Source organism: Aplidium turbinatum, chromosome 5 (genome assembly GCF_918807975.1).
Source record: "Aplidium turbinatum chromosome 5, kaAplTurb1.1, whole genome shotgun sequence".
In the NCBI taxonomy this organism is placed as follows: domain Eukaryota; kingdom Metazoa; phylum Chordata; class Ascidiacea; order Aplousobranchia; family Polyclinidae; genus Aplidium; species Aplidium turbinatum.
The window spans coordinates 27,763,450-27,789,363 of NC_137476.1; the positions used below are offsets into that span (position 1 = coordinate 27,763,450).

A 25,914-nucleotide genomic window follows, 5' to 3' on the forward strand; every position below is an offset into this window, starting at 1 on the left:
CTGTATAAAAAGTGTTTTTCCTCCCCTGAATAGGGTACCCTTCAACGAAATGATTGTTGCTTCTCCCCTGAATAGCGCACGCTTCAACGAAATGATTGCTGCTTAGTTGTAATGATTTGCTGTTGCTTTCCAAAAGTTAATTTTTCCTGCGTCTTGTAAAATTTGCAGAAAAAAATTATTGCTGACTGTTCACCAAACAATAGCATGAGGCAGCCTTATTTCGAGAGTAAGAACAGTTACTTGAGAAAAATTGGCCATAAGATATCTTTAATTTCAAATAACTTGAAGATATTTGAAGTGTATTCTTTTTGTATAGATTTTTTTTCAATTTTGAAGAAATCTTGACTTTGTGTTGGCTCTCCTCGGGTTTTTCTCACAGTCTGAATTGCTTCATTTTGGACAAGCCAGTTTCAAGATTGCGAACAACTTCACCAAGTCAAGTTTGTATTCAACATGTAGCTTATCTCATGTAGCATCAACAAACGATTCTTCATTCTTATCAAACATGAGTAAAGTTATGAGTGGTCCCTTCGAGAAAGATCAAGACATACTGTGCGAACAAAATCATTTTTCAAAAACATCGAAGAGAAAAGTCGACAGATCAACCAAGAATTTTTGCCGAAAAATGAAACCCGTCTTTTGCAATGCAACATACGGATCTCGAATTGGAGCAGAACATTATAAATCAACATTTTCTTTTCTTTTTATGCTCGGAAGAAATTTATTAACACGAGTTCACAAACACTTTAACAGAAACGGTGTCACAAACGTGGATAGATCACTTCCAAAATTCAGGTTGGTGTAATTGTGAAAGAGCAAGGCATTTTGGTGTACATTTTTACAGCTGACATCAATTAACTTTTTTAATTTGTCTTGTTCCTTAACCTACTTTCAATTGGATGTCAAAAGAAAGCAGATTAATTACGAAACTTGATTAATTTATTTATGGCTTACATTTGACATTATTCGTCTTGTTCTTAATATTTTGAAAGTTGTGTGCTCAGCTAACGAATGAGATCAGCCAAACGACACAATTTTTTCTTACGCAAACTTACACTGCCCTTACTATACCTCATTGAAAGTGTTTCACTAAACAATTTGGTGTGCATGCATGCAACCAATAAACGAATGCCTAAAAGCGCAAGTTTTACTGGAATGTATATTTTTCAGAAGGAAAATGACGGTCTTAAATTTGTACCCTGCAATCTTTATCTTTGCATGCTGTACTGCTTCTACGATGACAGTAAGCGGCTACGAGAGTGGTAAGCTTATTTATTTTAATAAGATTATTGTGATGACTGGGTCTAATGTAGTTTTCATGGCTCTGTAATCCCTTGATCGAAGCTGGCACCTATAATTTTTGCACCTGTCCTTTTTATAATTGCAATTTTGTAAAGTATTTGGTCGTTTCAGGTAAAACTAACGTATAATTTGCAAGAGTTTTTCGTACCACTACATTGAAACTACAAGACTATATTTTTCAAATATCTTGTAATGTTAACCGTAGAAATAGAATAGATTTGTACCTGTGATAAAACTCGCTTCTTCTCAATTGAATTTTATCGGTTGTAATTTAACCGGTAAACAAATTGCAAATGTTAGTGTTTGTTTTCCGATACTAACCGTTAATTAACGTCGCGACAAAATATTTGTTCTCGACCGTAGGCTGCAGCGTAACCATTTTGTAACACGAGGACTTATGGTACAACATGTCTACAAAAACATGATTGGATACTTATAACGAATTATTTGTCGTGTGGTGTTTGCATTGGTGGTACCCAGTGTGGACAAAAATTTTTCGTCTGTTGCTTGTTTTGCGTGCCGCAGCTATCACCGCTCTTTACAGCTAGCTTGATGAATTGTACTATGTAAACAGATTGCTTTTTTGACATTAGTCGCAGAGAATCGGCCGTAATCTAATTACGCAAGCAAGAGATAACACTGTTTGCAACAGACGTAAATTTTCACGTGTAAAGTTACTAACCAAAACCTATTTTTAAGAACACTTAGTGCACTTTCACAATGTATCTTTGTATTTCACGTTCCACCTAATCTATTATGGCTTGATGCATATCAGTGTGTGTAGCCCGACTGTTATCTCTTGTTTAAGATTTTTGGCCATTTGGGTTATTTGTGTATGAATCTTCGACATGAAGTATAAACACAAGTATAACTGCATTATTTTTCATTGCACTTTGCATTATTGTTTGGAGTGTAATCCGGTATGCTTGTTTTTATTTTCCTTCTTTTGTGAGCCAACCATTTTTTTAGCAATAGTTCATAAGTATACTTATTTGTAGGTGGAAACCCTCCTCATGTGGTTGCCGGTGGCACCACAAAATTAACCGCATATATTGGCCAAACTGTGATTCTGCCATGTGTGGTATCTGGTATTCCCTTCCCACTAACAGTGTGGTGGAAAAATGGTATGTTTATTTATTAGTATTATTGTTGTACCCTAAATAGCCACAAGCTGCATTGATGTTTTTGTGCTCAAAAGGTTTTGTCCAAAACCAATGTTGATTAGAGAAAATCGACTTTCAATCATATCCGAAGGCAAAAACTTTTCGTGTGACAGAACACCTTTTTCAAGTGAACGACATTTCTGTTTAAAAACTCATGCTATTTAGCCTGAAAAGACTGTAAGAACACCAACTGTTCCGTAACATCGTGTATTCTGGTGTACGTATTGCAATTTGTAATATCGTACTGTATACGTTTTTTGAATAAGCGTTGATATGGGTTTCTCGTGTGCATTGATATTAATGAAACAGTTCGTTCAAGGTCTCCTTTCAATGTAAAGTAGGGTGGAGTGAAAAAAATTTTTTTTTCAATTTAAAAAATCAGATTAACCAAAAGTGGCGTATGGACCTAAAACCAACTTCTGAGAAGGTTTTGGGTTTGTGCCACCTACACCCAGGTGGCCCATAATTTTTAAAGGTCATCCGAGGGTCAAATTTCATGAAAATCCCATAACTTGGAAACCGGTTAAGCTAGAATGTTGGTTTTTGGCTTAAAATTTCCAGAAGGTCCATGTTTATACATGCTCTAATGCAACTTTTGTCTCTATTTTAACTACATAAGCTGATAATAATAAAAAATGACGTTTTAGTTTGAAAGCTATGTAACGTGAAGAATTGAAAATGCTATATTTGAACTATTTGCACCCATAGTTATGTGTTAAGGCATAATAGGTACAAACTGACTGAGTACTGCTTAAAATACTTTCTAAGTAGTTAGTACAAAGGATATGCAAGCAACAATCATGGATATGTGACAAAAAAACTCAATGACAAAAATAATGTAGCAAAGACTCCTATGCAATAATGTTACAATGTTATTTGACATTAAGTTTCAAAATTTACATCTTTGGTTTCCATGAAATTTATAAGAAACTACTTACAATCAGGGTCACATTATAAAAATTATCATGTGGTGAAAAAATATTGAAAACCTTCAACCTGAAAACATCAGGACTATCAAAGTCAGAAAAAATATGTTTCGACTCTGATCCATTCCAAATTTGGGCAAGGCTGACTCTGCTTTGGTAAAGACCCTTGCCAACCTTAAGCCACCACTGTTTGCAATGAGTGTTACAGAAACCACGACATCAACTCATTTATAATTACACGTATCCAATAACAATACACAGCCAGGGGCTCCAAGAGGGGGGAAAGTCGGGCAACTTTCCCCCTAGGATAATATTGTAGCCTAAAGGAAAAATGAGTAGCTTTTCGTTTTTTCATGTTTGAGGGGGCCCATTTTTGCCACTAAAAATGATAGTGTACCAACTTAAAAAAAAACAATTTTTTGAATGAAATAGGCAGTTCCAAGTATTTTTCGATCATAGTATATGTTACTTCAAATGTATCTCATCAAGAACAAATCATTCTCGTATTAAGGTAGGCGATGTTAAACTGCTTCAAGACGTAAAATTTGATGCTGTTAAGCCTACTGATTTATGCATTATCAATTTTCTATTGTTTTAACTTGAAAACTGGTGCTGCTGCGTTTGGCTAAGCGTGTAGCCTACTATTTTTGCTTAACCAAGGGAACCTTGACTTAAAAAACTGCGTTAGCCAGGCGTAAGTCCACCCTGTTAGCTCAGTGGTTATGCGCCCGGCCGGCCGGCTCAAGATGATGCAGCGCTGGTTTGACTCTCGTGGTCATATCATTTTTGGAGTAATTGATCTACTGTGCTTGTGTCATTTTCAAGTGTAACCAGGCCAGATAGGAAATTCAAAATAAAGCTGCCTCATTCAAGAAGCCTACTTGAGCAGTTTCAAATCCATGCTTCTCTGCATTTGTTTTTCCTTTACAATATTATGCTAGGGGGGAAAGTTTTCCGACTTTCCCCCCTCTCGGAGCCCCTGGCTGTGTATTGCTATTGGATACGTGTAATTATAAATGAGTTGATGTCATGGTTTCTGTAACACTGATCACAAACAGTGGTGGATTAAGGTTGGCAAGGGTCTTTACCAAACCAGAGTCAGCCTTGCCCAAATTTACAACAGATCAGAGTCGAAACATACTTTTTCTGACTTTGATAGTCCTGATGTTTTCAGGTTGAAGGTTTTCAATATTTTTTTCACCACATGATAATTTTTATAATGTGATCCTGATTGTAAGTAGTTTCTTATAAATTTCATGGAAACCAAAGATGTAAATTTTGAAACTTAATGTCAAATAACATTGTAACATTATTGCGTATGAGTCTTTGCTACATTATTTTTGTCATTGAGTTTTTTTGTCACATATCCATGATTGTTGCTTGCATATCCTTTGTACTAACTACTTAGAAAGTATTTTAAGCAGTACTCAGTCAGTTTGTACCTATTATGCCTTAACACATAACTATGGGTGTAAATAGTTCAAATATAGCATTTTCAATTCTTCACGTTACATAGCTTTCAAACTAAAACGTCATTTTTTATTATTATCAGCTTATGTAGTTAAAATAGAGACAAAAGTTGCATTAGAGCATGTATAAACATGGACTTTCTGGAAATTTTAAGCCAAAAACCAACATTCTAGCTTAACCGGTTTCCAAGTTATGGGATTTTCATGAAATTTGACCCTCGGATGACCTTTAAAAATTATGGGCCACCTGGGTGTAGGTGGCACAAACCCAAAACCTTCTCAGAAGTTGGTTTTAGGTGCATACGCCACTTTTGGTTAATCTGATTTTTTAATTTGAAAAAAAAAATTTTTTTCACTCCACCCTAATGTAAAGTCGAATCCTTTTTCAGGAGTACAAATTGGTCGCGATTGGAAAAGATACAAGCATCAAAAAGATGGCCTTCGCATTCGTAAGGTTGAAGCATCCGACAGTGGATTATACCATTGTGAAGCCGTCAGCGGTTACGGAACCGAAGCAGCCAAAGTAAAGCTGCAAGTGCAAAGTACGAGAGAAGGTAACAGAAATTCTTGAATTATATATTTTGTGTTTACTAGATATCTAGTCGCATAAAATTTGGATAAATATAATTTTTAGAAGGTACGTTTCAAGATTTTTTTTACTTCATAAGCAGTTCGTTATGTATGGGCTATAAACGTACGATATCAATTGTGTTGTATGAAAGACTTCAGTTAATAGTGGAACAAGCAAAACGCAAACGTTTTTGTCAAAATTGTATTCTGGTTGAACTGCTGGTTTCTCCCACCAAATTTTGGTGTGACGTTGCAATCTTTTCAAAGGGAAACGGAGCATCTGTGAAACAACCTTTGTCACAGCATTCGTCATTTTTACATTGATTCAACATCTGCAGATGTGTTTATGTGCTAGTAACTTGTGAAGCCTTGTTCCTTCTAGCAAAGGTGTCACGGCTGGAAAGTTTTAACGTCTCCCAACGTTGAAACGATGTAGAAATGTAATGTTTTGGTAAATAAGGTTGCATTGACATGTTTTTTCTCATCTTTTCTAAAAGATTTAATCTAAAAAAACAAAGAAAAACAACGTGGTCATCTTCTGTCTTGCTCAATCACCACCTGTTTACCTCGAGTGCAATACAGCGTCGTTGCTACACAAGTAGCAGCAGTGAAATTATAGACTGCATGCCCAGACAGCAAGTCGGTTGTTTTTTTTACATTGTTTCAATGTCTGCAGACTGATTTGCTGGGTGGGCTAACTGTCTTGATTTTTTTTTACTTTGAAATTACCAAGATTTTTCCCTTGTTCTTGAGGTATTGTTTTCGACCTGATGTATTGACCCATCCATAACGTCACTGCTTGTACCCCTGTACCCCATTGCTGAGTTTTCACATTCAGTTTTGTCACAGAAGCCGGTGTAACCAACTTTCATTAATTTTTTCACTTGAGTCTTGCGGAGCGGAATGGCCCGTTTCGGTGAGTCCGATTCGGTGAGTCCGATCCCTTAACGGGGGATTTTTTCAATTTTTTTTTTAATTATCGGGTACCGTAGCCTAATTATCATTGCCGTTTTAGGGTTAGGGGTTTGGGGTTAGGGTTAGGGGTTAGAAGTTAGGAACTCACCGAATCGGACTCACCGAATAGTAGCAGACCCCTTGCGGAGGGGCCAAAGATATATTTGTATCACCTCTCCTGGTTTTGGATGTTTTCCGGTACTCATAGAGAGGCTACCATAGAGCAACCGATCTTTGGTATTATCAAAGTGAATGGAATGTCTTTAAAATAAAATGCATTTAAAAAGAAATGTGTAAAAGAGCTGTTGAAACTTTTGCGTCAGAGAACACGTATGAGAAATTGAATGTATTACAAAAGCAAATGCTAGCTTCCCACACAAAAAATTCGGACGCAGGTCACATCTCTCTTCAGGCTTTACCGTTTGGCTGTGTGAGTACACTTGAATCTTCAGCTTATTTGAAGTGTTTTCAATTGCGAGAGTTCATGCCTAAGAAAATCTACCATTTTACCGTTTTATGTTACTTTAATGTTGGGCGACGTTAAAACTATGTAACAAGAGCATTTTTTTTGTCAAGCGGGTTTTCGCTGACTAACTAGGTTGTTGCATCTCAACAAGTGGAACCTTTAATTGATGTTAAGAATTGCTGGGATTGTGTAGAGACAAAAATGCAATGAACAGATTTTTCGTTATTATAACTTTTCCTTGAGTTTCTTAAACGGTTGAAACAACATGTTAGGGCTGCGTGTTACTGAAGCTGGACAAGAATTATACTTTCGAGTTAAATCTCTGAATATCGAGGAAACAAGCTGAAAATTGTCAATTATTGAATACTTTATTGAAGCTGCTTTACAATCGACCTGTATAAAGTTAATTTTAAACGTTGCAATATGATGGTTAAACTTATTACGGTTGAAGGGTTAGATATGGAATTGAATGTTTTAAACAAACAACACATCCAACGAGTTCTGCATATCCGAAGTATGTTTACTTTAGAATAGGAATTAAAGCATTTCTGTCATTAATACTTTAGCTTTTGATTTTGACTCCTAATCTATTGTCAGTGAGCCTCAACAGCCTGAAGCTAACAAATCAATTAATCTCCAGTGATAAGTCCAACGATGTCCATCGAACGCTTTCGTGACATCTAAACGATTTCAGGCGTAAATTTTGTCTTGGAAAATTGGTTTTACTGTTGTACAAGTTACATACGATGATACTTTGCTTTCTCTCGGGCAGCTGATATACGTACGTGTTTATTACCCAACGCGTGACTACTCACACCTTGCAAAACCTGCAGTTTATCTTTCATTATACACGTGTAATGGTGTATAGACTGTGAAGTGTATTTTTATTGCTGCTTATCACAAACGGAATTTGCGAAAAAAGACGATCGACAAACATCTATCAACGTTGAAAAATATTGAAACTTAAACAATTTTAGTCTGTAACTTGACACGATAATTGAAGCATTGGTATATGACGTTTCTCTACGTGGTCAGATTTCAAACTTTTTACGATGTGGACTCAAAATAAAAGTGGTGATAATTTCCTTGATATAACATTGACCATTGCAAGCATAAAAGCCATTTGAAAAAAAGAAGATAAAACCAAAAAGCATGTTATTGCTTGCTTCCCAAACGGATATTTTAGCCTTTCATTTTATTCTTTGTCATCTATTGTAGACTTAGAACCCGTGACCAAGATCATCCATTTATTTTAATTCACATACAGTAACATCGAGTTGCGAAGTGAAATATGGCGACATTGTGCCATTAGCTCGCCTAAGGTTATACGGTAACTTGACTCTGAACTGGCTACAAGCAGTTTTGTTGGCTGGGTGAAAGAGTAACTGGTGTGAGCTCACATTGTATCACTTCACAAAGTCGTTGAATACTACTGAACTTTAGCACAAGCAGAGTAGCCGTATCTCCGTCATTCCGACGCCTTTCGTAGCCGGTTTAGTCATTGGTTTGCAATTAAGCATGTCCTTCTGTCTCCAAGTTTTAACTTTGGCATGAAAGAGACAGGGCTACTGAATCTCTTTTTTCCGTTGCAACACTTTTCAAGACAATGACTACAAAAACTCGTCACGGTCAGTAATCTATCATTTTAAGTCTTTTGATGACAAATAATGTCAAACATAACAAACAACAATGTCAAGATAAACCGTCTTTATGTCTTCTGTTATACGTGGTATTGATTGATCAGTTCCTTAATTGTGATCTTGTCAATTGTTTTTTTTTTACTTTTATATCTGCAGTCCTGATAAAGTGAAACCTTTGCTTCAGAGTTGATGTCCAAGCTAAATATTCAAAGACCATAATTTTGAAAGTACCCGAGTCAAATTTTTGTTGGCTTCGATTTTTCAGTGAAAAGGTTTTCAGAACAAAGTGATTGCTGTGTGACTGCAAACCTTAAGCTCGCAAAAAATTTCCGAAGACCGCTTTTTACCAGCATGCGTTTCACGAGAAGCTCAATTAAGAAAACTCAAAAAGCTGTTTTTTTTTCAACACTGAATACTTTAAAAGGACTCTCTTCATTAGGCGCATTTGTTTTCGAAACGCCTGTATCACAAAAAAAATCATATGCAGTTTTAGTTGTGTATTATTTTGTAACTACAAAGTCTAATTTGTTGTGACATGTTTTGAACTGATAGATCAATTACCTTTCGCACTGCTCGATCGTGCACGTTGTGCTAAAAACATGATGTGCAATGTTCGCATCAGCTAGTTTGGACATCTGAGTGACTATGAATTGAAATAGCTCGCTGCCTTTGAACTTCGGAAATAATGTTTCACCGAGCGGATGAAAAGGATTTCCTGATCTTGCTCATCAATTTGATATTTTTGAAATAATTTTGCGTAAAAATATAACACTCCTTTTCCGTTGCATAGAGATTGAGTTCAGGTTACTGATTCTGGATCAAATCCAATGTGCGTGTGATCAGTGTTCGAATGTCACATAAAGAGGTTGTCACATTTTGTTAACATTGGATCGAGATAAAATTTACAAAATACACTTACCGTGTTTTTTTGGCAAAAAAAATTGCCTTTGTATTAATGTAATACTTATCAACTATGTACAAAGTTAGATAAACGAAACGAAAAAGTGGTTACGCTTACGGCACTCTATTGTTACGACTGTTAGCGTCACTTCACTGACAGTTCCGACAACATCCAGTCAGTCATTTTAAGTGATGCTAATCTTTCACTGAGTGTTGCGGATGTTATTTACCCTGACGCTTTGCTGCTAGAGAATTTCCTTTCAACTCTTCTGATGTCTCTCTTCACTGGCATTTCCGGCCTTTTAAGCAGGATTGGTCACAGTTTGTCTTATCAAGTGCACAAACTGTAACACTCTCATCAACCGCTAAATGGATAACATATCGTCACGTGGTAAAGTGAAAGTTTGGGTTAAAAATTGCCATCCCAAAAGGACTTTGTGGTTATCTACTTCTCGAGTGAACGGTTTTAGTTAACAAGACACACCGGTCGGTGTTGCAGCAGGCAGTGTGCTGAAACTTGAGATTCTATAAACGTTTTTTTTTTCAAAATATGGCTACACATTTTTGACTCCTTTTTACTCAACCGGTTACAATAAGTTTTTCTCAAAAGAAAAAAATGAATATTTGTCTTCAGCTATTCAAAATACTGTAACAAGTTGAAAATTCAGGTTTTTTGAGGAAGCTTATATTTTTTGTTTACAAAATGTTTAATTAATTTCACTCGGTATATGAATAAACTCAACAGTTTACTTTCTGATCAAATATGTGATTGATGGTTTCCACTAATCGGAGATAAACAAATTATACGAAGTCGTTAATGGTCCAATATGCCTTGTTTATTTTTTAGGTTGATACAATCAATTTAGTAACTCTATTCCCGATCTTTCTTGACACATGCAAAGATTATATTGACGTATTTTGCTTTGAATTATCGGATAACGTGGTTGATTTAAAGGAACGGTTACGTTTCTTAGTGATTAATATTACTAGTATGTTTCTGTTAAATGCTTGAAAGGAAACCGCACTTTTTGAGCTTTTTTTTTCTTCCTTAATGCAAGGCCTGTTAAAAATATTATGTTTTCAATTAAACGGTTGGTCATTTCAAAGCCAGTGTTGCCATGGTTGTAGTTGAATCGATTTTGTGGTAAGTTAGTTCAGCGTTGAGTAAGCGGCTCCATATTATTAATATTTACATTCACTATAAGTTACAAGAACTGAAGATGCTCATTATGTAGCGAAATATATATTCTTTTTAAACATGAGGCTGGTTGAACTTTATTTTAATAATTCTCAAACTATAAGTTACACTAACACTTTTCATAATGACCGTGTCATCACGTGTTATTTTTTCCCGTTTAATTCGAACTAACTCTGTGGCAAGAGGTGGTTTACTTTGCAACTTCTAAAGTTATTTGAATATTTTATACAAACAATTTTTTTCTCCCAACAATCACTTTCATGTACCAAGAACAGTTTTAATGGATTCTTAGGGTTGAATACAGCAACGGCCGACCATTTAAGCGGCTGATTAAGCTTGTTGCTTCAGTTAATCGAAAATCAGTTTGCGCAAAATTTATCTGTGGACCAGCAATTGACGATCCTAATCAGCGAATTAACTTAGAATACAAAAATAAATTCTCAACTTTACGAAGACTTTTGCTCTTAGGCTACCTTGTGACGAATTTTCTAACTTTTACATTTTGATTTGATTCACAGAAACATACTTACGTCATTCCACGTCATTGCATCGTCAGGGAGGTCATGATATAGAGTAAAAAAATTACGTCATATGATAATTATGAAAACCTCGTGACTGATTGTGGGCGACACTAGTTATTATTGATACAGTAGTAAAGTAGTTGTCTTTGCTCGTCATCGCAAAGAAGCCATTTTGTCTTTCTGTCAACGGGCATTGGAACCAATCACCTTCTTCACCCCAAGGTCTATGCTTCGAGCACCCCCATTGACTAAAATCAAAACATTATGCGTGCCAGCCGCTCAACTTCTGCTTAGCGAAGCTGACGAACATGATATTTCTGCGGCTGATTGAGCGGACAAGAAATGGAATTCTGAATGGAAGTCAAGCACCACTAGACTCCACTCGATCATCCTGATATTAACACTTGTCCCACCGGCCTGACGCTACCAAGACAGGCGTGGGTGCGCCTTAAACCGTCTCCGTATGGGCGACTTTTGGGCGTTGAGCTTTTCCGCTCAACCAAACTACCATGCACCAATGAGAAATGACCTCTTTCTCCTCTTGTGAGTGAGGTGCTGAGGAACAGACCACGTCATCAACGACTGCAACACATTCAGCCCGCCTAATGGAGTGGAAGGTTTGCGTGTCTTGGATGATGAGACCACAGACTAGCTGCTCTCTAGCAGCCTTTCAGTGTAGTCCGGGAACATCGTGAATCAGGGATGGTAAAAGATAGACCCTCGGCCCCAGATGCTCATGTGACGACCGACGAGTAGTTGTTTAAACTCTCAGCCATTTATGAGCTTATATATGACGCTTCAGGGTGGTAAAGACACGTAGCAAAAATATTTCATCGCGAAAGTGAAATTTATGACTTCATGAGTGTCTTGTCAATACCAGAACGTGTAAATTTGAATTTCATTGCCACTTCCTCATTTCAAACGGATTTAACGCATTTGAAATGTATGCTTTTGAATTAATCTACCGCATCTCCGTTTTACGCCATTGTTTGAAGTCTTTTCTGGTGACATTTGGCGTCATTAATTTGCGTTCGATGTATAACCGCATCTTCTTTTTGTGAAATTTTGTGCACAAGCAGATGAATTAAAGGTGCGATGTAACAAAACTGCTTGACTAAGTTTGCATGCATATGAAATTTTATACCAAAATCTTTTGCCACCGGGTAACCAATACTCGTTTATATGCAAGTAATGGCAAATAATTGACTTGTCATAATGTGCGCCTCGTACATCATCAGGTGACTGCTGGGTCAAGTTGATTTTTTGAGTTTTTTAAGTATCCGATCTCACAATTTTTATTTCGTGCATTAAATTCAATGTTGTTATACGTTAGCTTTAGCTGCTGTTTTCTTCAGCTAATCTAATGCTGATTTTGCGTTTTCTTTTAGTCGAGTAACGTTGCATGACAATCAACAAAACATCGAAACAGCGCTCAGTTGCATGATCTCGGCAACGTCAATGTTAAAACTAATCCGCATTCCAATGTAGCAAGATTACATTTATTTGACCATCGCCAACGTAGGGTTGGTGTTGAATTACAATGATTGACAACACCTGTAATGTCACAGGTCGATTCAGTCAGGCGTGATATTACATTTTGGGTGATTCTCGGGTTTTTCTGGTTAGATGGCTGGAAGTTATTAGAAAGGTCTTCAAGCATATGACTGTGGAAAAGTTTAAATTTAAATCGAAGACAACAAGTAGTCGTCATTTTTTTTTGCAAAACTCGGACAGTAGGCTACACTGTAGTAGATAAAGTGCACGAAATTTTCCTTCAAAGATTAAAAACCCCGCAATATTTACTCAGGGCCCTCAGCGACGGTTTTGCTTAAACCAGTCAAAGCGGCCATTCTAATTTCTTTACAATTAAGCCAAACGCCCTAGTTATTTACGATAAACACGGGTCGAGAGGCTCAGGTCGTTTCTTTGAAACAATGAGAATTTTTCCCGAACGGATCCTATTTCTTCTATGATACCCTGGCGCGTGAATTTGTGTCTCTATAAACAAGAGAACGACTGAATACCCCACGGGTCTCTGTGTAAGCATGCTTTTTATACAACTTAGTTACTTCACGGATGTTCCACGTAATTTTTAACTTTGAAAACTGCTATTGTGTCAGCTTTGTTTTAGAATTGTATTGCAACAGTTTAGTGGGTTTTTATTCAGAAAACTTTAACTGTTATGTTGTGCAGTGAATTTGATGTTTTCACAGTGGACCAGGGGGGATGTTTAATCCAATCTACAAAATAAAAAAACAGAAATGTCACTTGCGTACCAACATGTTTTTAGTGTTGCAAATCGAATAATCAAACGGCATTGTTGCTGCGCTATTCTGCACGTATGTGGTGCAGCTCGATTGAGTTTAGCCTTGTCAAGAGCCAATAGTTTTAGCGGTTGCTCCACTTTGTCCGCTGCACTCGTCTTTAGACGACAAGCTTTGTGTTTTCTCTCTTGTTTTGTTGATTGCACGCCTGGAACCGTCGTAACAACAACAATGTTCTACTTTGGAGCAGGGTGGTTAGGTTTCCAAAGAAAAACGTGCAGAGCTTGCATTCTTGTATTTGCAGAGTTTCAAGTACTCGGCTGTATTTTTCTGGTTGGACAAAAGTCGGGGTCAACCTTTTTAACCCATAACAAAATTTTTGTTTTGCGCCCCTGGGTCACTTAGTTACAAAATGTCCGACATTGTCGTTTGGGCTATGGTATGATTTTCGACAAAGTACTTTGCCAACCATTGGATAAACGTAAATTGCTGCAATTCATCTCGTAAACCTATTTCCAAGGCAGTTTGGTTCCCCGTTTTTTTAAGACCGCTGTTGATTGCCTTGCGGTGTGGTCTCGGCTCAGTTTACCAAAAACCAGCTTCAACACTTAACCGCAGTCGCGGCCTACCTTCCAAGTGAGACTAAGCGTGCTTCAGCAACATCGCTTCAACGTTTATTTACGTTTAAAACTTACGAGCTGAATCGACGTCTGCTTTATTTATCGGACCGCCTCTTTTAGCACTCTATAGACACTATTATCTCCATTACATCTCAAATACCTTTTGTCGCCATGTGTTCTTCCCATTTAACTTGAATAGGTAAACCGTTGATGAAAAGGATTTTTGTTTTTGTTCAGCGTCTTTGCTAACTTTTTTTATTGACAAATAACATGTTCCAAATAAATCAGGGCATGCGTCTTAATTGGAGTATCTTTAATAGTCGGCAAAGCACATGAGTCCAGTGTTACACTTACAGTTAGTTTAACGTTTTTAAGCGTTGTTTTTAAAGCACGTATGCGATAGATTAAAAGTTTCGATAATTGCATATCACAGCAGTGTTTTTCAACCTTTTTGAGTAAGAGCATTTTTTTGTCTTGAACAGTCTCGTGTGGAATCAAATACCTGGCATGATGATGATACCGGGATGTATGTATGACGCTCTTCAGATAAAACTATGAAATACTTGCCTGTGTTCGCCTAAAAAGCTCACCCACAATGGCTCTTGAAACAAACTTGCCATCTTATTATTCAACAACATAGCTTCACCATGATGACAATAATGTATGGCAAGAGAGTCAAGACATTTGCCGAAAAATTTACTGATTTGCGATTATTCAGTAGGCCTAATGACGTAGGCTCCAATTTTTTCCTAAAAATTTCCAAAACACACAAAAAACGATATCAGAAAGATTGAAATCATCTTCTGCATCCAGTAGCCTACTAGCTCTACTAATGCGTTCCCCTTTATCAAATCATCCATGTGCTACGCTACAATGCACGCTTTTACTTTTGTATTGCTACTTTTGCTTGATTGATTTTAGCACTGATTTTGACCGAATATTCATAAGTTTCAAGTCAAAATTAACCCCCATAATACAAATTTTAGTTCAAGCTAAAGACATTGCTTTCTTTTGTTGGTTATAAATTGGACTGTTGCGATGAGTGTTGTGATTTAGTTAAAAAAATCAGCACTTTTTTACATTGCTTAATGTTAAATCGATGTAAATGGCAGATTAAAGATGTGAGACCACAACAATTTCAAAGAATAATAACTTTAAAATCATTAGAAAAAATTCTCAGCATTAGGTCTTCATTACACAATACTTCTTGTTATCATAGCCACCTAATGTGTGTTAACAATGCCTGCTGTTTCCCGTTTACAGTTCCATAACTTTTTGTGGCCGTGGTAGTTCATTTTGTGATGGTAATGTTTTTTTAGTCTGATTATTCCAAAATTGAGTTGTTTTTCAGGACCAGTTACTTGTATGGGAACGAAGTAGAAAACAATACAAATATTAATTGTTTGCTTTGACACTGACGTTTCGTTCAACGTGACAGCAGCGCATCTTCAGAGCTAACTCTATCCAATGCTGCTACTTGCGATTGAGAAACTTCATACCTACTTTGTTGTTATACATAGCAACACAATGGCCATTGGAAACTTATATTAAAAACGTAGAAAGTACAAAAATCTACACTGTGTGTCAAGGTTGTTTAGACGCAATGAAAAAAGCGCCAAAATTTATCACTCTGCGTCAATGAAGAGGAAAATTGAATTGCCAAGAACTTATTTAGATTTTTTGTCATTGCAGAAAGAACAAAAAGAATCCAGTCACCGAAGCGGAAACGGCAGACAGGTAATTGTTTATTTTTGGACATTTTCTCACTTCTTTTTTCTTGTTTTTGCAGATCTGTAGTACAAACGTTTTCTGACTTCTGCTTTGTAGTTAGTGTGGATTAGCTCAGGTGATTTACAAGTACGTAAAGATTTAATGACTTGCCGCATTTTTTGTGTCACAAAACTATTTGAGCCACTTTTCGTAATCGGATCTTTTTCAATTTTACAAAACGATTTTTTTTATCAATTATTATTCACGTCTTTTTATTGAAAAAAACAACAACGTGTGCCTTCCTCAAGCATTGTGTCTGTCGCAGATAAATGTTCCTTTTATCACGACCATATCGAAGCACATCTGAGTGCGTTATTCCCCCATGCTCCAACCCTCTATGCCAAAAAATTAAACAGAAATGCAATGGAACATCTTTGTAGCAAAAGTAAAAGGTAGAAGTCCACAGGAGTTTCTGATGTCGTCTGTTGCATAAGAAAGGAATCCCACGAGTAGTTTGCATTAAAAACATATTTGAAAGATATACCTCGCACATACGACGAGCAATGGAAGACATAATCGCGCAGCTACAAATTTAATATGTTGTCACAACATTCACCTTGTTTTTTGTATGGTAGTTTTAAAGGGAAACGTTTACCTGCAGTGCACTATTTTTTATTGTGTAAAGCAATGGTCTCGATCCAAATTGTCCTGAGGGCCAAATGAGCACTTGTAAATTAACCAGAGGATCGCAGTAGACGTTCACAATAAGAAGTCAATAAACAAAATAACACAATCAAAACGCAATAAAAAAGGTAGTAAGAACACATTAAGAACGTTAGGTCGCAACAAAAAGTAGTAAAAACAGAGATGGAAAAAGACTATATACGAACGTAAAAAAGCGCAAAGGAAAAAACAAAGAAGAACGCGAACGAAACGACGGACTTGGAGAGTAAAAATCTTGCATCAACTTTCAACAACGCGAAAAAAACTAAACCCTTAAAGAACTGACTTCAGCTAATACCATGGTTTCATACTTATTGTGATAACGACACAGTAATTGAATAGGCAATGCGATTGTGATGTAACAATATTGGTATTTTGCAAGCAGTAAAATGGCGCAACATTAGGACAAAAAAGTCGTGTGAACTTTGGTGAGGCATTCATTTATTTTTTGAACAATTTTAGAGTGCATTTTATCTTTTTGAATTTACAGAAAAAATATGTAGGCTACTGTAATTGTTAAACTTTAAAAATGCATGCGGGCCGCACTAAAAGCCCTCGCGGAGCCGGGTGTTTGAGACCCTTGGTGTAAAGGTTTTTATCTTATGGTTTTAGGTTGGGCAAGCACGATTGCAAACTGATTTTTCAGTTTTTTTGTATTCCAAGAGTTAATGTGCATATTTTTAACGTTTATTTTTAATTTTTTTACAGCAAAACCTATCTTCTCACAACCTGTCAAAATGCGACGCCATAACGTTGTGAAACCTCTTGGTGGCACTGTAAGCTTCAAGTGCAAAGCAAAAGGCAAACCCAAGCCAAAGATACGATGGTACAGCCGATTTTTATTTATTTACTGACATAAAAACAATATTTAACAATTTTTATTGCGATATTAACCGTCTGTTCATTATCGCCTGGAATGATGCACGCAAAAAGTTTTTATGTCTAAGCGCTGCTATAAAATCAGCTGTGTGTGATGTGGTGTCGTATGATAGCGTTTAGTATTTTAACATTAAAGCCAATACCCTTAACTTTACTACTTTTGTCTATTCGTATGTTCTGGACATAAAACTATAAAACTGTGCAAAGCCTGAACAATAATCGAGATTTAAAAATTTTGTGATCAGCAATGCTGAGTTTCTATAACGGCGAAAGAACATAAAGCAATGTTGATACTCCAGAATTTTCAGGTGAATGAAAATGTGATTCTAGCGCAGGGGACTAGCGGTGGCCAAAACGAATTTCATTTGCTAGAAAGGAAATCATTTACTAAGAAAATGAATTGCAAACGAAACACACAACAATTTCATTTCGTTTCTTTCAGTCTACATTCTAACGAGACATTTAATATTTCAATGCAATGCTGTAAACGCGTAAACTAACGTCTGTTTAAGGTATAAAGAAGGCAATTTGACTGAGATTCCTAAGCCGAGTGGATCCAGCAAGCCACACTGGATTCTCACTCTCCGCGATATCAAATCTGAAGATAGCGGCCGATACACGTGTCGTGTTTGGAACTCAGTTGGCGAAATATCATCCGAATACATCCTGCGTGTAGTTGGTAAGTATTGCACGATGCGACGTTGTATGTGAATGTGTATAGAACGTAGTTGCACCACAGACAGGCGACGCACAGCAACGCAACATGGTTGATTATTAAGAATGTAGTATTACACACACATACTGTATTAACAAAACAAAAAAAGAAACTTTAACCCTTAACCAACCTTGTTGTGTTGTTGTGCCTTGACTGTTTGTGGTAGAAGAAAGGGAACTCTCTCCCGAAACTATATTAGTATATGTGGTTGATGAGTGTTACGAGTGTAAAATTGCGAAGAGTATTTCAGTGCGCATCCCGAGCAGGTCATTGTACTTGGAGAACAATACAAGACGGCCTTTCATCTTGGTTTATGGTCTTGTTGACCTGTCGCAGTACAACAGTTTTTAATAAAATAGAATTGCACTTTCTGACAGCTTATCGTTTTTGTTTTTTTTTAATTTAAAAAGTCTGCGCTAATGTAATAACACATCACGATGTTGGTTCATGATAATTTGAGAACACAATCATAGTGCTGTGGCTAAATGACAAATCCTATTATTAATCCATTCATTAATTTTTTTGAGTTTTTTATCTTATTTTATTGTTTTAATTTTCCAGATATAAGTGAAAGAATGACAATTTTTCCCGTGATGTAATTTTCCGCTGCAAAAACGCAGTTTAATTGAAGGATTATTTTGTAATTACATTCTATATCTATGACAAATTGATTTCATTTCTATCTTATTCGCAATTTTAGCCCAGTGCATGAGTCGGTGCTGATAAGACACTCAAAAAATTTTTATGAGTTCTTTGGCAAAGTCGTTATTATTTCCCCTGGTTTGAGACAATAGCTTTGCTGTAAATTAGATATTTTGTCGCCAAGCTTTCTTTTACCTTTGACCAGTTTAACGCTAAATCATCTACTACATTTCATCACCACATCAAGTCATAAAATAGGCGTTGTGTTTCTCTAAAGCGACCAGTTTAGTTTGTATTCTTTTACCTTGTTTTTCTTTATGCTAAAAGATTTATAGCCTGCAAACCTAGTGTGATTATAATCATTTTACAGGCCTTGCGTCTCGCATCATGATCGGTGGCTTTTCTTTACTTACCTGAGTAAATCACAGAGCGCTTGAAAAGGTTTATTTACACTTTTACCTTACACAAAAGGGTATAATGTTAAACTGTGCCCGAAACAAACGTTAGAAAATCAGATTTTTCTTTCAGCTTTAAGACAGTGCAAAGGGTCCTTGAATTACACTTTTTGAAGGAAGCGCTTATCATAATGCTAACAAAGTCACATGACATCAATAAATCAGTCGAATTAGCAAATAAAGAAACGAATCGCCTTTAAACTCGTTCATGTGGTAATTTATGACGGCCACCAAGTTAATGTTTTACTAAGTATTCGTTGGAACAACAGGCAAACAAAGTCGACGAAAGCGCGCTTGCTTTAATAATTTCATATATTGAGCAATGAACGAAATGTTGTAGAAGGCATCAGTTAGACCTAATATATTTTTCCATTTAATTTTCTTATAGTTTGCTGCTGGGACTTTTTTTTTCCGATGTCCTATCACTGCCTGCCACTATTGTTACGAGTTGAAATCTTTGTTTGGTTTGAAAAAAACGTATATGAATTTTAATGCATTTTGAAAAACTGTAGGCTGCCATCATTTCTTACTGAAATAAACTTTATCTGTCTAGAAAGTAAAAAATAACGACTGTTTTGCTTCATGTAGGGTACTACTGCTTGTTAGTTCGTGAAAATTTGCGCTGGCAACCGTGTTGTTAAGGACTGTTTATGTGCCATAAATGTATTGCATTTGCCTTGTCTTTACTAAAAAATGCAGTTAAATTAGCATACACGAAGATATGCATCTTCTTTCCCATGAGGGGGTTGCTGTCTCTAATGGGTGCCATTCGTCCTTGCAAATTGCAAGTTTTCGGGATTCATCACGAAGAGGTTGAGTTATAACATTACAAAGTATGATAGAATTTTTTGCTTTGTTTTAACAGGGATAAGTGGCCATGAACGACCAGTGCTTCTGAGGCCCCACCCATTGAATACGACCGTCATTTCCGGTGGAAAAGCGTCCATTCAGTGCCGCGTACGGAGCGTTATTTCCCCAACCGTGAAATGGATCAAGCGGTTGGATCATGAAAGCTTGGACGCGTTTGACGGAAAAATGCCAAACAACTCGCTGGAAATAAATAAGAAATTCTACTTGATCCTTCCCCCACAAGAAGTAATGAAATACTTTTTTTTATTCATATGACTTTTTTTGATTGCAAATGGTTGAAGAAAAAGTTTAATAGGCATCTATTCTGGAAGGTGTCCCAAGTTCTTCTTATCAACCATTTCTAGACCACGATCGTTTGACATTATTTTTAATCTTATTTTTAAACTATTTTTTTATGTTTATGTCAAAGTGATTGTCATAGCTGTATTGTTGAACTCGTCAGTCTAGGATTAAAGATCGAAAACATCGAAAACTCCTAAATGTTTTAGACTTCCATACTCAATTCTCTCCAACAAGCATATTTTTTTATTGATTTCAACGCCACACTTGCTGATAAAAGTCAATGAAATAATCTCTTTAGCTGGGTTTGTAGACTACACAATTTCATGCTACGCTAGGGGGAATTTCAGACAATCTTGAAAGTTCTGTTATCGAAAGAATGAAAGGAAATCCATATTTTCACAACTTCCATTTTTAAACTTGCTGTAGTTATCCACTTGTGCTGCTGAACTCTCAATTAGTGAGATTGTTACCACTCAGTCATCCATATCCAAGCTTAAGTGCACATCTTGGTGGTCGGAGGTTTGGAGTTATTTTACCACTACGTGGCGCTATTGGTTTTGTAACAGTTACGTTATGCAAGGTTGCCAGATGTCACAATGTTTAATTTTCAAGTTTAACAGACTTAATACGCAATAGCGTTAGATGGCATCCGGATGTCTTTGAACCAGAATTATGCTTTCTTTCGATCACAGATGATGCGGTTGCGTGATGGGTCTTACCTCAACAAGTTGGTTATTAGCCACGCCGCGGTAGAACATTCGGGAATGTACATTTGCCTTGCCGCCAACACAATGGGATATAATTTCCGATACGCTTATTTGACCGTCAAACCTGGTGAGGTTGTGGCCTAAGAAATGCATTGGTTTGTTCAACGTTGTATTGCAAGATATTTCTTTGCAAGGCGTTATTGATTGTTTTTCATTGTTGCATCATAACTCCTAATACCTCTACGATTTTTATCATACCGCAGCCCAACTGAAAAGTTGACCAAGCAAACACTAATATACTTTTTTGCTTTAACTGTCTGTAAAGAGATTTTTAATTGCATCACGACAACAAATAATTTGCCAAACCAAAAGTTTTCATATAAAACATGGCGGTAGTGAGCTGCAATCAGGCCGAACTTGGCCATTGTCACTGACTCAGGCCATTGTCACTGACTGCATCTACAACTACTTTCTGTACGAACCTCCTAATCTTTTTAATCTAGAACCATTACAAAACGTTAACATAAAACATTTAATCTTTTTAATAAGCTTTGTCCATGGCCTACTGGAACTGTGCTACTAGGCCGTGCTTAGTCTGATTCTAAAGTGGCCAAAGTCAAAAACAGTGGTTGAGATCATTAAGCTTAAAGATTCTTACAATGATAAACATTGGAAAGAATCTTTAAACTCGATGACCTCAACACCATTTTTTTTACTTGGATCACTTCAAAATCAGCTGTCCAATTATTGTGCTTCTGACGTAGTTTAAAAAAAATCTAGTTTTTAAGCGTTTGTTCCAAGGCCAGTGGTTTACCTTCCGTGTTGTTGATGTTTTAGTTGGAGAAACCAGACTTCCTTCATCTAGCTTGGAAAGTGAAGAGTCCCTACCTTTGACCACCGTCATTGCCATACCAGCCAGCATTGGAATTGTTCTCGTCATTATAATCACCATGTAAGTTTTTCAAAATGATTTCTTGCTTAAGCCAGTTAAAGCCAGCAAATTTTCAAGGTTGGTTGGTTGGTTTTGAATCTTTATTCTCGGACTGACAAAACCTTGATTGGTCATTCCTGGTAGTTTCGCATACTTCTAGAGGCTCTTGACGCAGGGCCGGTTACTGAGATTGACGGAGTGAAGTTTTCCGATTGTTGAAGTGTTGTTGCCGGAAAGTTCTTCCATTCACAGGGTTTTGTTTTGTCATCATACGTAAATTGACATTAGTTTTACTTGCATACTACTGTCTTCAACAAGCCGTATAGGTCAACAAAAAGTCAAAATTCACATTATTACCTTGTAAGTGTACAACTATTTCACACCTGAGATACAAACACACAATGTAACACAGCAGACGACACCAAGAGCTAAACCGAGAAAATTTCACAGCTTGCTGGCAATCAGAACATCTTGTTTCATCTTGTTGATTTAGAATTAATAACGTTAAGAATGTTTCAGATGTACGTACACTAAATTAATAAACAAGAAATAGCCGTACCAAAAACAATTCATTAACCTTAATTCAATCGACTTTTTTTTCAACAAGTTTTTTTACCAAATTGATCACTTTTATAATGTAACAGATTACACTATCGATATATTATAGCGTTGTACAATACTATGAAAGTCTTTTATTTGAATTTTTGTGCTCTGTGTTTTTTTTATTTGATTGTTGTCAGAATGTTTCTATGTCGTGTCTATTATGCTAAACGGATAAATATTCGTTGCACTTTGTTAATGAAGGCAGTCCTGCTGACTGACGAAACATCTGAAATAATGCTAGATTAAAACATTTTGTAGTACTTTGCATACAGCCTCCAGAAAAACTCAAAATTTGATGGAAAATGCTTTTATGGTTTTTTAGATATTGTCTGTCCAAACGAGGTCAGTTCGAGAATTATTCTGAAAGCTCCTCCACCCAGAGTAGGGTGCCGCAACATCCACACGAGGTTGATTCTCGCTATGAAGAAGTCCCCAGTCTTCCCAGTGCTTCATCACGGTCGGATGATGTCGTGTCAACATCCGCGGACGAGCATCGAGTTAATGTTCATTTTGCTCCGGATGTTGCTCTTGGAAATCTTTCTCTCGCTTCATCCATTGCTCCTCAATACACTGTAAACGACCGGACTAAAGATTCTTCATGTGATCCAATCTTTTCGGATCAATTGGAGTCCGATGCAACTTCCAACTACATACATTCACCACCGCCGCCGCCTCCTCCATCTCAGTACAGCCGATCCTCATCCACAGATGCAGGAATTTCCTGGCACAGGAATAAGCATCGGTGTCATATGAACAGTGGGGGTAATCATAAACACAGAAAACGAGCACCGGCTAATAACTCATCCTTCCCAACCTATTGTTCGGTTGTTAGGGATTATTCCGACACGTAGACTCAAGTGCTTTGCAAGTCGTCCCCTCCTAAGTGATCCACAGCACCATGATCATCAAATAACCCATTTCCAGGGTTACTTTTGTGTGTTTCCTTGATGTGGTTATGCATGAAATTCATACTTTTGGAGAACAAAACAAAACGCGGTCGGCCACATCGAATTGCCTTGCGAGTGTTGCCAATTTTGTTTGGCTTTTCATAGGGTGTCTTCAAAAACAAGTTTTAAAAAAATATCAAACTGCTTAAACAAACATTTTTTTGCATCCTTAAACCAAGTTCTTCTTACTTTCAAAGTCATCTTTATGCAAAAAATGTACGATTTTCTACACAAAGAAGAATGACTCAATAAAGGCCTACAGCTACAATTATAACTCGATGTTGGTTTCAAAACTGCATAAAAATTCATCAACTAAAAGATGTCTGAATAATGCTCAATTACACTTTCTGCTTGTATCTGCTTATCAAGTCACAGAGTCCATGTGAAGACAACATAAGTTTATCATGTTTTTATTTTTTATTTCTTGTACATACCGCTCTAGTTCCATGGTTGCATTCATGTTCGTTATTTCTTTATTATATTTTTAACTTTTTATTGATTTTTCATATTGCCCTTGAAAATACAGTCCTCTAGAGAAAGGATTGTACAAAGCAGCCTACTTGCAAATGGAGGTTTTGTGTGAAGACACAACTTTTTAAACTATTTTTTTATGTATTTATGTTGATTGTGTTTTCATTATGGATCTTACTTTTTGGTATTTTGACATCAAATAATGTCTATTAAACGTATGAATCGCTTGTTAGAATAATCACATTTTATTACATCTATTATTTAGAAAACAATCATAAATCAATACTTCAGCACACACAACTGAAACTAACAAAGGTTAAAGGAAATGAGTTAGTTTGTTCTTGATGGAAGCTCATATTTAATCAATGCATTATTGCAGAAACGATTGTGTTTTAATTTTAATATCCTTTTATTTGCAGTTCAATATTTCTTTTGTGCATTTCCGTAACTTTCGTTTTCAATTTTTCAAAATACATTTTCAAACAAGTTTCGATTTTTGGTTATTTGAAAGAAATTATTTTCACATTGATTTGATATTGCCTTGCGTTGAAGGGGCGAATAAAAATACTCCTAGCTTCCGCAGCCTGTGATCAGTGTAGCAAAACCAAAGCGAAACTAGTCCTACCAACATTTAAAAAAAATTGTCACCTTTTTAACAAGCAAAGCCCAATCTTGAGGTCACATCGATCAGCGTATGAAATTTAGCTTTCTAACCCACCTAAACTTCTTAAAATTAGATCAGTGCTTTTGATTTTTTTCTAGCTTACAGCTCACAATATTTTTCGTGGTTCACTGTGAAATATTGCGATGAATCGGAATAAAGTTTAGAAAGATACTTTTAAAACAAAATATTGATCACCCAAAACACAATATGCAATTTTCTGTTAAAGCTCTTCAAACACAACGTTATTTTTTTGTCAAGTGTAACAACGCCACTTTCTTGCTTCTTCCATCCGTCATATGACGTCAAATGTTACGCATGTCGCCACTACCTTCTATAACACGTTATGACGACTTTGACGCGCTCTTTAAGAAGTCGTATGATAAATGAACAGTTCCATGGTAGCAAACTTAGGTTTGCTATTGAAGATATTCTTGGGCTCTCAATTCAATCGAACAGCTGAAACTGTTCGTGTTTAAAATATTTGTTGTACATTTCTCAAGCAGATTTTCCAAATGATTAGTTTTAGCATTCTCAAACTAATAAAGAAGTTTGATTTGAGGCATGATTCGAGGAATTTTATGCCTAATTATGGCTATACATCTGATTGGTTTCAGAACACTTTCAACAAAACTTAAAAGGTCAAACCAATTCACTGCTTGTCAGTCACGTCACGTCGACGCTGAGGTTGCTTCAACGAGCTCACAGTATTAGGCTACCTTGCTGTCTGTATCAACTTGCGATGAATCAGGACACGCAACCCAAGTACTAGTATGATTTCAATATAGTTATATTTAGGTCGGTCTTGTTTCGATTACAGAGGATTTACAGATTGAATTGAGCTTCACTCCAAGTTCACTACGAAACAAAATTGTTTTTTCTTTGGTACAAACTCAGAAAAAAGAAAAACAACTTTTCAACAGATTTATTGCTTGGAACTGCTGTAGATCGACTTTTGTCGCTACATGAAACAGTAATTACTGAAAATTATAGTTGTACGTAGCCTAATGTGCGTTTATTTTGTAATGTTTCATTGAAAAAAAAACGTCTCAGCGCTCGACAAGACAGGCACTTTCAAAATGCTTCTTCTTCGTCGTGTGAGCCTCTGGGGTGGGGGGTCTATCCTTTTACTACCCCAGAAAATGTAAAAAAAACTCGGAAGCAGGAGGTACCTTTTAGACCACAACTGGGGATGACTTTAGGGGCCCGAAAAATTAAAGAAACTCCCGCTTCTTTAGACATTGTGTGTTTTTCTCAGAAGTGTCTTAATTTGGGGCCCGAGAATCTGATTGGTACCTGGCCCAAATTATCCTCTCAACGGCCTT

The 25,914-nt window shown here is 36.6% G+C and overlaps 1 protein-coding gene across 1 annotated transcript; it reads left to right on the top strand.

The window, feature by feature from the left end:
• Positions 1–349: 349 nt before the first annotated feature.
• Positions 350–24,418, top strand: LOC145770401 (fibroblast growth factor receptor-like 1). Its single transcript, XM_082582036.1, has 11 exons — positions 350–795; positions 1,171–1,262; positions 2,301–2,426; positions 5,250–5,414; positions 15,686–15,730; positions 17,135–17,252; positions 17,818–17,984; positions 19,983–20,212; positions 20,962–21,103; positions 21,814–21,928; positions 22,833–24,418. Exons 1-11 carry the CDS (start codon positions 506–508, stop codon positions 23,359–23,361), a joined length of 2,019 nt encoding a protein of 672 aa, XP_082438162.1. The 5' UTR covers positions 350–505; the 3' UTR covers positions 23,362–24,418.
• The last annotated feature ends 1,496 nt before the right edge of the window (positions 24,419–25,914 follow it).